This window comes from Ascaphus truei, chromosome 4 (assembly GCF_040206685.1).
Source record: "Ascaphus truei isolate aAscTru1 chromosome 4, aAscTru1.hap1, whole genome shotgun sequence".
NCBI classification, from domain to species: Eukaryota; Metazoa; Chordata; class Amphibia; order Anura; family Ascaphidae; genus Ascaphus; species Ascaphus truei.
The window spans coordinates 29,637,910-29,652,055 of NC_134486.1; the positions used below are offsets into that span (position 1 = coordinate 29,637,910).

The 14,146-nt window shown below is 47.1% G+C and overlaps 1 protein-coding gene across 1 annotated transcript in view; it reads left to right on the forward strand.

Moving 5' to 3' along the window:
• The window catches only part of PARP1 (poly(ADP-ribose) polymerase 1), a 51,023-nt gene extending 36,877 nt beyond the window's left edge, over positions 1-14,146 (forward strand). The window contains 12 exon segments of the mRNA XM_075595485.1: positions 252-380; positions 774-857; positions 1,397-1,519; positions 2,082-2,210; positions 2,462-2,527; positions 2,529-2,553; positions 2,737-2,744; positions 3,015-3,167; positions 4,287-4,414; positions 5,573-5,634; positions 6,387-6,501; positions 12,702-14,146. Of these exon segments, the coding sequence (XP_075451600.1) occupies positions 252-380; positions 774-857; positions 1,397-1,519; positions 2,082-2,210; positions 2,462-2,527; positions 2,529-2,553; positions 2,737-2,744; positions 3,015-3,167; positions 4,287-4,414; positions 5,573-5,634; positions 6,387-6,501; positions 12,702-12,783 (1,104 nt within the window). The 3' untranslated portion in view covers positions 12,784-14,146.

The following is a 14,146-nucleotide window of genomic DNA, read 5'->3' on the forward strand; positions in this document are numbered from 1 at the left end:
CCAGATCCCTGCTTTGTATCTGAGGTATTCAAGCTGAAGGTCACAACGTCCTATTCCTGGTTTGAGGATAAATTGCAATATTTTTCTGTTTGTTTGACTATAACTTGGATACTATGTATTCATTGGTTCTTTAATAATAATAAAAAAAAACATCTATTAGATTGTTAACCTACATGGTGCTTTAAAAAAAAAATAAAAATATTCTGAATTGTGAAGATTTACTGTTCACTTTGGATGTATTTTCTATCAAGGAGGAAGATGTGGTGAAGAAGCTTTCAGTGAGCGCGGGGACTAAATCCAAGCTTCCCAAGCCGGTGCAGGAACTCATCAAGTTAATTTTTGATGTAGAGAGCATGAAGAAAGCAATGGTGGAATTTGAGGTACTTCCTAGCCCCCGTATCTAAAATACCTTGTTAGTCATCCTCGATGGAATATGGGGTAAATGCAGAGTAATGCTAAAAGCTTGTGTCCTACCTGCAGAACTGTCAGATGGGACAGAAAGGTTGTTTCGATTTTAAATGCGTGAGGCAAAGTCCAATATGCTAATCCCCTCTCCCCCTTCTACAGCTATACTGAGAGAAAACGTGTAAAAAGAAAAAAGGAATTATCTGTTGTGCTTGCCCTGTTGTAGTTATTGTCTTAATATAATTGTAATGTAATCCTACCTCTCAATCCCTAATGTGGCTATTAGCAGATTTAGCAGGCTTGTTTTGAGATAGATGCAGTTGCCTGTTGATATCACACTGTGTCCCATTTAAACCTTTTTTTAATAGATTGATCTCCAAAAGATGCCGTTGGGAAAACTCAGCAAGCGTCAGATTCAGAGCGCCTACTCTCTTCTTAACGATGTGCAGCAGGCGAGTGGAAAACGTGTATTTCTGTGTAAAAAGATCGTGTTTCGTATTTTACCCTATCCACTTCTCTTACATCTATTCACATAATTGTACAGTATTTGTTTATTTCGACAGGTTCACATGTTAACCCCTACTGTCCTCGTTAAATAATAGCATTAACTACATTTATTAGCTAATGTATGTTCATTTTCAGCAAAGTTGGTGGCTGCAACCTCTGATGGGATTAAAATTCTGATGTTGCACCGGGATGTAGTTTTGCCGTGTCATTTTGTAAACCGGTCTCGCGGGTAAATCTGACGTTTTTAACATGGTGTACAACAGGAGCGGCCAACTCCCAGTTCTTATGGGCCACCAACAGGCCAGGTTTTCAGTATATCCCTGCTTCTGTGCAGGTAGCTCAATCGGTGGCTCAGTCAATGATTGAGCCACCTGTGCTGAAGCAGGGAGATCCTTAAAACTTGGCCTGCTGGTGGCCCTTGAGGACTGCAGTTGGCCCACACTTGGTGTAGAAGTTTCTCACGATGAACCTTGTTTTGCCGCAGGCTGTTTCTGATGGTGGCGGTGAGGCCCGGTTACTGGATCTTTCCAATCGGTTCTATACCCTCATACCTCATGATTTTGGCATGAAGAAGCCCCCACTGCTGAATAACTTGGAATACATCCAGGTACTGCACTAACTCTCGTAGTTTGCCGTGTGGCTTCCGCCGACCTGCCTTCTGGTTTCAGAGGTCTCCTGTGGAATGTGCACAAGGCTGCGTCCATAGAAGTCCTGACAGTGCTCCTCCGCGCTGATGCTGAGGCTCGCCAGCTCAATCAGGAGCGACTGTATGGACTTGCAGGCGAGCCAGCGTGCGCGATCGGGAGGCGGAGCACTGACGTCATGGGGCCAACGTCGTGACGCTGCTTCGCTCCAATTGGGTGTTTCAGCCGACAGCGCGCTCAGATACAATTTCTGGTGTCGGCTGAAAATCCCTGCGCCTCAGCACGCCTGCGGACGCTCGCGGAAGCCCCCTCTCAAGACATCCTCATTGAAGACGACGGGGCTCATTGCGGAGCGTCTGCACGGCTCAGCGCTGTCGGTCCTTCTATGGACTCAGCCTTAAGTGGAAGAGCAGTCACAAGGAATGTCTACCTTGCAGTGGGCTGACAGATTGGCTGATGAAGGGGTCTGCAGTGCATTTTATGCTGTGGTACTGCCCTAAACCCACATGTTTTTATGGGTTACAGGCAAAGGTGCAGATGCTGGACAATCTGCTCGATATTGAAGTAGCTTACAGTCTCCTGAAGGGTGGGACAGATGATGGAGGAAAGGACCCTATCGATGTGAAGTATGAAAAAATTAAGACGGACATCAAGGTAAACAAAACATTGTTGCACATAAAAGAGCTGTGCACCGATTGACCTTTTTGATTTACATCCAGTGAGATGGTTTGGTGCTTGCATCTCGGTCTGGAGCTACAGAAATCAGAAGAATTGTTTCTTTTTGTGTCCGACTCCTTTGAGTACGTCTGCGTTTCGTGCGGTGTGCTCCGACGATATAACAGTAATGTATCATTTTACCCGAGTGGTTTTTTTGGTAATGGCTCCACCATGTTTCCCCTCAACAGGTCGTTGAGAAAGCTTCAGAAGAAGCCAAGATAATTGAGGAGTACGTGAAAAACACGCATGCGACGAACTCACAACGCGTATGACCTTGAGGGTCCTTGATGTGAGTATTAGTTTGGAATGTGAGTATTATTTTGGAATGTTGTTGTTGGACACAATCTCCGGGACTCCGTGAGTGGCAAATCACATTTATTACTCAAGGAAAGAGCTATTTAAGTGGCCTGTATCTGTTTGCCAAAATAACTTTTTCGGAGGGTGCAGGAAAATGTGCTAAAAGTGCTCCGTGTTACAATTGCAGCGCAATAATCATAAATTAGTTTTAAAATAACCCAAACATCTGGGGGCTGCCAGGTCTAGAGCAATGCTGTACATTTTTGTTTACAGGGGGATTGCGTTCTCTGCAAAACATTATTATCCTTCCATCATTGCCTCACTATAGAAAACAAACCACCTCACTCGGTGGGAATGGTCACGCACAATAACCACTTGAATTATAATTATTATTTGTATTTGTTTTTTTTTGTTTTTTTTCCCATTCCGCCTCTTAACAAAAAGATCTTCAAGATAGACCGTGAAGGAGAGAGCCAGAGGTATAAGCCATTCAAGCAGCTCCATAACAGACAGCTGCTGTGGCACGGATCCCGAACTACAAACTTCGCTGGCATCTTGTCTCAGGGGCTCAGAATTGCCCCGCCCGAGGCTCCCGTTGTAAGTACACTTTATCTCTCTTAAAGTGACAGTCCCATATAGTGGGTCAAAATGTGCTTCTTTTTTTTTGTTTTGTTTTGGGTTTTTTTTAAACATTTTTTAATTAAAGTATTGGTGTACAGAAGGAAAAAAAAAGGGGTAAGGAAAGCTGTTAATCATTACAATATATCGACAGTTGTTTTTTAACACGGGGAACTTAACGAATATTTGTAGTCCTAGTACTGCACGGAAATTGTATAGGTCAACCAATCTGGGGAGGAAGAGGGGGTGGGGGTGACGACGACGACATCTGCGAGGGATATAACATCAAGTAACGGGGGGGGTTGAGTTTGTTTTTTTTAATCAACCAGTCTGTGTAATGATCTACATTAGAAAGGTACAATCACACTTAAACTGACCGTTTTCCTTATTGCCCTCTGTAAATAAGTGTTTTGCTTTGCTTCAGGTCTGCAGAATTAATGCATAATAGCTTGATGTGTGTATGCTTATCTGCTTGCCAACTGAAGGCATCTTAATTGCTTCACAAGCAAAGACCAGAATAAAAACCCACCATTTGTAAATTCGAGACCTCCAGCATATTTGTTGAGTATGGGGGGGGGGGGGGAAATAGTTTTGTTCAGGATATTTGAAGGCAATGCATTGCTGGCCGGAGACCTAGTTAGGATGATTTAACTGACCAGTATCTGTCAATAGACGCCGCGGCACCATGTGACCTGACGTCACACGCCCACGCAGCGTCATCTGACGCGAAAGAAGGTAGGCAGGGGGGCGCGAGAGCCGGGGGCAGAGTGACAGGGGGGCGCAGCACAAAAACTTTGCGCTCCCCTGTTATAGAACAACACCTGCTGACGTAGTACCTAACACCCAGGTTAACATTTAAACTAGAAGATGAGATCTGGAGGTAGTATAACGCCATTTATTCCAGCAAAATAAATGTGACGGCTCATAGTGCTCAGGCTGTGTGTTCTCTGACCACAAGTTCTAGATCAGGGCATATATTGACTTCTATTACATGTATTTTATTTCAATCTTCTTCTTACGGTGGTGTTAAAACTCGCACCTGTTCTCTGTAAATCAGCGTTAATTCCACATAGCAAACGTACGCTTTCTCCCCCACAGACTGGTTACATGTTTGGTAAAGGTATCTATTTTGCGGACATGGTTTCCAAAAGTGCCAACTACTGTCATACGATGCCAGGTAGCCCCGTAGGGTTGATCCTGCTGGGAGAAGTGGCCCTCGGAAACATGTAAGTATATGGACAGTTTTGCAGTATTTTAATGGATTTTTGCAGTGTACGCGGTAAAGCCATCAAGGAACTATGTGGGCAGAGGAGAATTACAGGAAATGGGACACACATCATACCACACACATTAGGCATCGCATACCACACACCACACACCACACACCGAAACCCGTTAACTGTCCACACTCCCTGATGATGCTCCTTACCGCCTCTCCTACCCCATACAGTGCATAAGAATTTTAACCGCGTGGCGTAACCATGACTCCCTTACACAGCATCTCACCGGCAAAGGCACCATTGACTCTTGTAATACTTGTATCCTGAGCATTTCAGGATACGATTGATGATTTTTAGGGGGCTCCCAGAGGCAAGAAACAAGGGCGGGCGCTTGCTGTGAGTGACCGCTGCGGATTCGCGCAGAATGGGGGAGCAGCGTGGATTGTGGTTTTAACACCTTTGTTACCACGGGGGGTATTCTGCCTGCAGTTGGGTTTTGCACTGCAGGAGTGCTGTTACAATTTATTGTCCAATGAGATAACGTTAAAAGATTTAATATCACATAGCCAGCTACATAACATTTTGTAAACAATTAACCAATCTAATTGCCTTCCCTGAATGTATCAAACCATGCCATGAGCAAAAATATGACTGCTTTTGTTTCTCTGGAAATGTAATTAGAAATGGCATGTTGGGCGCCTCTGACTGGGGTCGTTTGTCAATCGAGGGACTTCTCTACCTTCATCCCACTGTGTCCTAATCGGACATTATCTTAAAAAAAGATAACGGGAGGGGGGCTTTGCCTGTGCAAACTCTTGTTGAACACACAATGACATCAAACAAAAGGGATCAGCCAGAGGAAATCTAATCCCTACCGAGTCTTCGCTCGGCGTGTTTACAAACGAACTTACAAAAGGATTTAACAATACGTATAGATGTCAGATTTGGGTTAAAAATAGGTGGGGGTGGGGAAGGAGGGAAAGAATAGCTTGCATTTTGCCCCTTAAACATGCCATGATCATTTGTCCTAGTTAGGGACTGGCCCTTGGATGCTCTTCTGAACGACACAGGACCTAAATAACTTAAAAGAACAGGATTTACTTTTACCAGAGGTCCTTAAAATCAATGGGTTTAAACTACGTTCTGTTCTGTTTCATTATCTAGGCACGAGCTGAAAGCGGCTGCGCACATTGCAAAGTTGCCCAAGGGGAAACACAGCGTGAAAGGTAAGAGAAGCTGAAGCCGCGTGTTTTTAAGCATGTCAGGTTCCTCATGTAAAGCAGGCGGAATGGGGAGCTTATAACGCGGTGCAAGCGCGGCTCCCAATTTTCAGATGTATGAATACATTGCAACACGATTATTGGAATCTTAAATACTTTATTGTACAATGCATACAATTGCACATTATTTCTAACGCGATCTGCTTATAACGCGGTGTGATTCTTTGGACCCCAAGCACAGCGTGTGTGTGTGTGTTTGAATTATTTTTAAATATATACGTTGATGCCTTTTTATAATGTGCCACGCAGATTGCGGGCATGACTTTTGGTAAGTAGCAGCAGCAACCCCTTTTAGGACTTGTTGTATTGCTTATCAATGCATTGCAGCCCCCGTCTGGCACGGAATGGGTTAATAATCTTCCCTGATGTGTCTGAACTCCGCAGTTTGCCTAGTCACAGAAAGTAAACCTTGTAAGACGAGTTACAGGGCTTTATCCAAGTCGGAGTACGGAGGACTACATCTTTGATTTTCAGTATTCAAGATTACAAATGTTCAGGGTGACCTTGGATTGCGGTTATCTTGCAACTGGTTGAAACCCCAATGTGGTCAACTGGATCTTGTGCAACTAAATGCTCAACATGCCGGTTAGAAAATGGGCCATTTATTGTGTGAATCTGGACTAAATAATGGAGCCAGAATTGACTTCTTGCAGCTGTTTCCTCCTGCTAATGTGTATTGTGGGTTTTCTTTTCTTTAGGGTTGGGCAAAACCGCCCCTGATCCCTCGGCGACGGTTCAACTTGATGGTGTGGATGTTCCTCTAGGGAAAGGCGTTTCTTCTCCAGTTAACGACACCAGTCTGCTATACAATGAGTATCCTTTCCCACTTGTGCAAGCCCTCACTTTATTTCTGATTTTGCTTTCGTCTAGGTCTTTCCTGCAGCACCTAGTACCAACCAATACGTTCTTCCATATTCTGTCCTATAAAGGTTTAGACTAAGGTACTAGTCTTGCATATGACAAAGGAGCATTTCATTTGACTGATTCTTCTATTGGCCACTGGACCAAGCCCTGACCCTCCCGCCATCTTGTCCGGCTGGCACATATTCTGCTAGGTGCTTGTACGCTGGGACAGAGGGTCCCACAGAGCAGCGGTTTAGATGGGTTTTTGTTTTTTAAATGAGCAGCATGGAAAGCTGCTTTAATTCAGACTTTGTATTTTTCCAAACATTATTGTTTTACACTTATCATCAGATAAACATAAGAGGGAATAGGGTACAGGAAGCAAAAAATGGGGGGGGAGGGGGGAAGGCACTTAGGGAGGGGACGGGGGATATACAAACAAATGGCCGGTATTTAGTCATTTTTTTTATTAGTTAATTTATCCAGGTCTGTCCTGGATTCCATGTCCTCTTTCTAATCTGTGACATTACTATATTGTCAGACAGTTGTCTTTTGCCCTTCAACCCATTCTCTCCAACCAAGGATCCCAGATTTTACTGAAGTATTCCAATCTTATCGTTTAGGAAGCTGGTTAGTTTTTCCATGGACATTATGTACCATCTTTTTTTTGGGGGGGGGGGTTATTTGGGGGCAGGATTGGAGTGGGCTGTTACCATGTGGCCGTTATGCACCGGGGGGGAGGGAGGGGGCGCAACAGAACAGCAGATTAGTATGTATGTGTGTATAAATATGTATATATATATATGTATATATATATGTATATATACAACTAATAATACAATACAACTAATAATAATAAACACATGACTTATTTCTCTCTCACTCCCTGCTTCTCTTAGCTATAACTGAGACCTGGCTCACTCAGTCTGACTCTGCTCTGGAAGCTGCCCTCTCTTATGGTGGCCTTTCTTTCTCCCACACTCCGCGCCCTGATGGCAGGGGTGGAGGTGTGGGGCTACTGCTCTCCTCTCTCTGCCGTTACCGAACTCTTCCTATTCCCCCCTCTCTTGTTTTTCCCTCCTTTGAGGTTCACACTGTCCAGATCTTCTCTCCTCTCCCTGTCCACGTGGCTGTCATCTATCGCCCACCTACCTCTACTCATCCCCCTTCTGCCTTTCTCTCTCACTTTGAATCCTGGCTCTCTTTCTTCCTCTCCTCAGACTCCCCTGTTCTTCTCCTTGGGGACTTCAATTGCCACATTGATGACCCCTCTCTCCCTTGGGCTTCCCGCTTTCTTTCTCTAACCTCTTCTTTTGGCCTTCAACAGTGGACTGCAGCCAGCACCCACAAGGATGGCCACTACTTAGACCTGGTTTTCACTAAAAAACTTCTCTCTCTCTGATTTCTCCATTTCCCCTTTTCCTCTCTCTGACCATCACCTCATCTCATTCTCTCTATCTCGCTTCTCCCCTTCTCCACCTCCATCTACCCCCCGGTTTTGCAGAAACCTGCACTCTATTCACTTATCTGACTTTGAGTCCACGTTACGCTCCTCCCTCTCCTCTCTAAGCTCTGCTACAGACCCTGACAACCTGGTCAGGAACTACAACTCTGTCTTGTCCTCCTCTCTTGATCTACATGCCCCGCTTTCTCTCTGCCGCACTCGCCCTTTTAACCCTAGACCCTGGTTAAATTCCCACACGCGCATGCTGCGTTCCTACACTCGTTCCTCTGAACGCCTCTGGAGGAAATCTCATACTCTCGCAGACTTCCTTCACTACAAATTTATGCTATCCTGTTTCAACTCTGCCCTCTCGCAAGCTAAACAAGCCTACTTTTCTTCACTAATCAACATGCACAAGTCTAACCCACGCCGACTGTTCTCTGTCTTTGATACTCTACTCAAACCACCCTTAGCTGCCTCTCCTTCCTCCATCTCCGCTCAGGACTTTGCTGACTATTTTAAGGAAAAGGTGGAATCCATACGTCAGAACATCCCCTCTGTTTCTTCCTCCCATCTTACACCTCTTCCTAACTCTCCTCCTACCTTCCTTGACTCTTTTTCCACTGTCTCACAGGAGGATGTGTCGCTGTTGATCGCCTCTTCTCCCTCTACCACTTGCCCTCTTGACCCCATTCCCTCCCATCTCCTAAAACCTCTTGCTCCTACTATAATCCCTACGCTCACGCACATTTTTAACTCCTCCCTCTGCTCTGGGACCTTTCCATCCTCCTTCAAACATGCAACAGTCATACCATTACTCAAAAACAGCAAGCTTGACCCTACCTGTCTTTCTAACTATCGACCTGTCTCCCTCCTGCCTTTTGCCTCTAAACTCCTTGAAACGTCTTGTATTCTCTCGATTGCTCCATTTTCTCAACACCTATTCTCTCCTAGACCCTTTACAATCTGGCTTCCGCACTGCTCACTTCACGGAAACAGCCCTCACTAAAATAACTGACGACCTCCATGCTGCCAAAGACAGAGGTCATTACACTTTGCTCATATTACTCGACCTCTCTGCAGCATTTGACACCGTGGACCACCCTCTTCTCCATCAGATTCTCCATACTCTTGGCATTCGGAACAAAGCTCTATCCTGGATCTCATCCTACCTCTCCCATGGTACTTTCAGTGTCTCTTCTGCTAACACCTCCTCCTCCTCTATTGATCTCTCTGTGGGGGGTACCCCAGGGCTCTGTCCTGGGGCCGCTTCTCTTTTCTCTGTACACACTCTCTCTAGGTGACCTAATAACATCTTTTGGGTTTAATTATCACCTCTATGCCGACGACACACAAATATACTTTTCAACACCTGACCTTACACCTGCTGTACAAACTAACGTTTCTGAATGTCTCTCTGCTATATCATCCTGGATGGCCCTCCACCGCCTTAAACTCAACATGGCTAAAACAGAGCTCCTCATACTTCCTCCCAAACCTGGCCCTACTACCTCCTTCCACATTACTGTTGGAACTATGATCATCCACCCAGTAGCCCAAGCACGCTGCCTTGGGGTCACACGCGACTCCTCTCTCACATTCGCCCCTCACATTCAAAACATTTCTAAAACCTGTCGCTTTTTCCTCCGCAATATAACAAAGATACGCCCTTTCCTCTGTTGCTCGACTGCTAAAACTCTGACTCAGGCCCTCATTCTCTCCCGTCTTGATTACTGTAACCTCCTGCTGTCCGGCCTTCCTGCCTCTCACCTGTCTCCCCTACAATCTATCCTAAATGCTGCTGCCAGAATCACTCTACTCTTTCCGAGATCTGTCTCAGCATCTCCCCTCATGAAATCAGTCTCCTGGCTTCCGATCAAATCCCGCATCTCACACTCCATTCTTCTCCTCACTTTTAAAGCTTTACACTCTTCTGCCCCTCCTTACATCTCAGCCCTAATTTCTCGTTATGCACCATCCAGACTCTTGCGTTCTTCTCAAGGATGTCTTCTTTCTACCCCCTTTGTATCTAAAGCCCTCTCCCGCCTTAAACTTTTTTCACTGACTGCCCCTCACCTCTGGAATGCCCTTCCCCTCAGTACCCGACTAGCACCCTCTCTATCCACCTTTAAGACCCACCTTAAGACACACTTGCTTAAAGAAGCATAGGAATAGCACTGTGGCTATTCTGAACACATGATACATAGAGCTTGGCTCCCTGCAGACGCACTTACCAGAACTCCCTCCTACTGTCTCTGTACGTTTTCCCTACCTAACAATTAGACTGTAAGCTCCTCGGAGCAGAGACTCCTCTTCCTTAATGTCTAAAGCACTTATTCCCATGATCTGTTATTTATATTATCTGTTATTTATTTGATTACCACATGTATTACTGCTGTGAAGCGCTATGTACATTAATGGCGCTATATAAATAAAGACATACAATACAATACTGTCCCTTGAAAAGGTACGCCCTCCCAATGGAGTAGGATCCCCTCTCCCCGCAGGGAGATCACCCCTGTACCAGGTCCCTGGACACAGTGTGGCCTTGTCAGGCTTGACGCTACTTTATGTAGAAATGGGCCACTAGTTACTGCACAAGCTCCTCGGGGCAGGGACTCCTCTTCCTTAATGTTATGTTTATGTCTGATCTGTTATTTATATTATCTGTTATTTATTCGATTACCACATGTATTATTACTGTGAAGCGCTATGTACATTAATGGCGCTATATAAATAAAGACATACAATACACACACACACACACACACATATATACACATATATATTTGTGTGTGTTATTTTTTTTTTATCTTATCTTATACTATATATTTGTGAAAGCACTGTATGTTTGTCTGCATGGCCTGTGTCCCTAGGGGAAATCTCATTGGTCCCTTGGCCGCCCGCCCCCGCACACCTCTCATTGGCCTGAGGCGGAGTGACGGCCCAAAACACACACACACACACACCACCCCCCCTCGCTCTCTGCGGCTCTCCCCTCACATAGACCGCTCCCCCAACTGACCATCCCCGAGAGCGCTCCCCGCGGCTCTCACCACCCATAGGCCACTCCCTCACCCGGCGCTCTCCCTCACCCGCTCAAAGCCCCCCCGCCCCCCCCCCCCCCCCCCCCACACACACACACACTCAGCACGCTCTCTGCGGCTCTCCCCTCACACAGGCCGCTCCCCGTCCCCGAGGGCGCTCCTCCGGCTGTCTCCGCCTCTCCCCGCGAGAGGCACAGCACCTCCTCATCGGAGCGTGTCAGCCTCGCCGCGGAGGAGCCCGAGGTGGAGGAGGAGGGCGGCCGTGACCCGGAGGAAGAGGAGCACAGCCGTGTACAAGGTGAGTACACGCAGGGGAATGGGTTATTTACCGCGTCCCTGACTCCCCCTGCCCTCTGCCCCCCCCTACCCTCCCTACCCCCCTGTACCCTGCCCTCCCTTCCCACTGCCCTCCCTCCCCCTGCCCTTTGCCCCCTGCCCTCCCTCCCCCAGCCCTTTGCCCCTTGCCCCCTGCCCTTTGCCACCTGCCCTTTGCCCCCCCTAACCACCTGCCCTTTGCCCCCTGCCCTCCCTCCCCCTGCCCTCCCTCCCCCTGCCCTTTGCCCCCTGCCCTCCCTCCCCCCCCAGCGCTTTGCCCCCTGCCCCCCCACCCACATGCCATTTGCCCCCTGCCCTTTGCCCTGCCCTTTGCCCCCTGCCCTCCCTCCCCTGCCCTTTGCCCCCTGCCCTCCCTCCCCTGCCCTTTGCCCCCCCGCCCCTCCCTGCCCTTTGCCCCCCCGCCCCTCCCTGCCCTTTGCCCCCCCCGCCCCTCCCTGCCCTTTGCCCGCCCCTCCCTGCCCTTTGCCTGCCCCTCCCTGCCCTTTGCCCGCCCCTCCCTGCCCTTTGCCCCCGCCCCTCCCTGCCCTTTGCCCCCCGCCCCTCCCTGCCCTTTTCCCCCCGCCCCTCCCTGCCCTTTTCCCCCCGCCCCTCCCTGCCCTTTTCCCCCCGCCCCTCCCTGCCCTTTGCCCCCCCGCCCCTCCCTGCCGTTTGCCCCCCTGCCCTTTGCCCTCCCCACCCTTCTACGCCCCTTGGCCCCCCCCTGCCCTTCGACGCCCCTCCCCCCACCGCCCTTCCACTCCATGCTCCCTGCCCTTCCACGCCCGGGCAACGCCGGGTATATCAGGTTGTGTGTGTGTGTGTGTGTGTGTGTGTGTGTGTCTATATCTATATCTATATATATATATATATATATATATATATATATATATATATATATATATATATATATATATATATATATATGACACACACACACACACACACACACACACACACACACACACACACACACACACACACACACACACACACACACACATATATATATATACCGAGCTGCGTGGATAGCTGCTTTAATATTGTACTTGTGTGTAATTCAGGACTTTGTATTTTTTAAGAGCCGTGTAATGTGTTATAGTTTACAGATCTACATAATAATTACCTGCTTGCTTGGGCAATTAGTTGAGCCCACAAAAGATCAAGACCACCTGCAGCCACAAAACAAGTAGGGGAAAATGTGTATTTCACCCCCGGCTTTGAGGGGGAGAGGGGTGAATTGTATTCTTTGTTTGCTCACCTTAGGTGTGTGTTTACAATTGCAAAACTTTTTATCCCCCTGCATTTCGCACCAGACTTCTATATTTTTGCTCCTATGGTTTATTCCTTAACCCCTTCCTTTCCAGATATATTGTCTATGACCTCGCCCAAGTAAACCTGAAATACCTGCTGAAGCTAAAATTCAACTACAGAACGTCTCTGTGGTGATCACACTGCCCTGTTGTTAGCCGCCTATACTGTAGATCAGGGGTGGGCCAGCTCCTGCCCTGAAGGGCCACTAAACAGGTCCGGCTTTTCAGGCTATCCCTGCTTCAGCGCAGGTGGTGCAGTCGTTTGACTGAGCCAATTGTGCTGAAGCAGGGCCATCCCGAAACCCTGTCCTGTTGGTGGCCCTTGAGGACTGGAGTTTTGCCCCCTCCCCTGCTGTAGATATACTTTTAGAACTGACCTAGTGTTATCACTTGCATTGACTTCTGCTTCCCCAAAAACCTCCGTGCTGATCACGAAAGATGTGAACTTTATTTCCTCTTTACAGTTTTACAAGAATAATGTAAAGCGTCTGTGTATGCAAATGATGGTTATATAAAAGAAAAGCTTACTGTACATTTTATTTGCCAGTTTTTGGCTGCTAGACATTACTTTGGAACTAATGGTAACACAATTTAAAATAGCTCGGAATGACAACAAGTAAAATGGCTCATGAATGTTTATATTGGCTTTTGGGGGAATTATATTGCCCAATTTTGTTCAAAATGTTCTTCCAGACTTATTTCAGATGTTAAACATCCGTTTATTTTCAGGTAAAAAATAAATAAATAAAAAAAAGCTAATTTCTTACCAGTTACACTTTATAACTATTTTGTATAGATGAATGATTTTCTTATTCAGCTTTGGTTTTAGTTAATTTTTCAGAATATGTTGAAGTGTTTTGCTCACTGATTTGGAAAGCTGAAAACTGCATAATTTCTACTGCTATTTTGCTGTGACATGCCCAGAATCCTCTGCACCTGGAGTCTTGCCTGTCATGCTATGGCAGATGACACGGTCTTGAAGCGGTCTAGAACATTTAGCTGCGGCCACTTTGACGCAGGGACATTTTGGCGCGGGACACTTCACCGCGATGTCCTGCGCCTGTCTGCCGTGCCCCATAACCAACAAGCCGGGTCTGCTACCCTCGATCACCCGCTCCAACAACTACATGTTAAAATGTCCCGCGTGGGACCACTACACAGCCTAGACAGGCCACTCTGACTCAATATTTAAATGTCCCGTGGGACATATAAAGTTGGCGCGGCCTGTCTAGGCAGTGTAGCGGTGCCGCGCGGGACATTTAAACATGGAGTTGTTGGAGCGGCAGACTTGGCTCGTCGGGGCGAGGCGAAGTGTCTCCGCGGCTAGCTGCCCTGCGGCGTTTGGTCGTGGCCAAACGGGCGCAGCGATACGTCCCATTCTGGTCTACAAGGGCGTGGCACATGAACGATTACTAAGGACCCTTGTCTATAGTAGTAACCTCTTATCAGCACCTATTGGATATATGCATTGAAATAAAGTAAATTGCTTAGCCATGTAA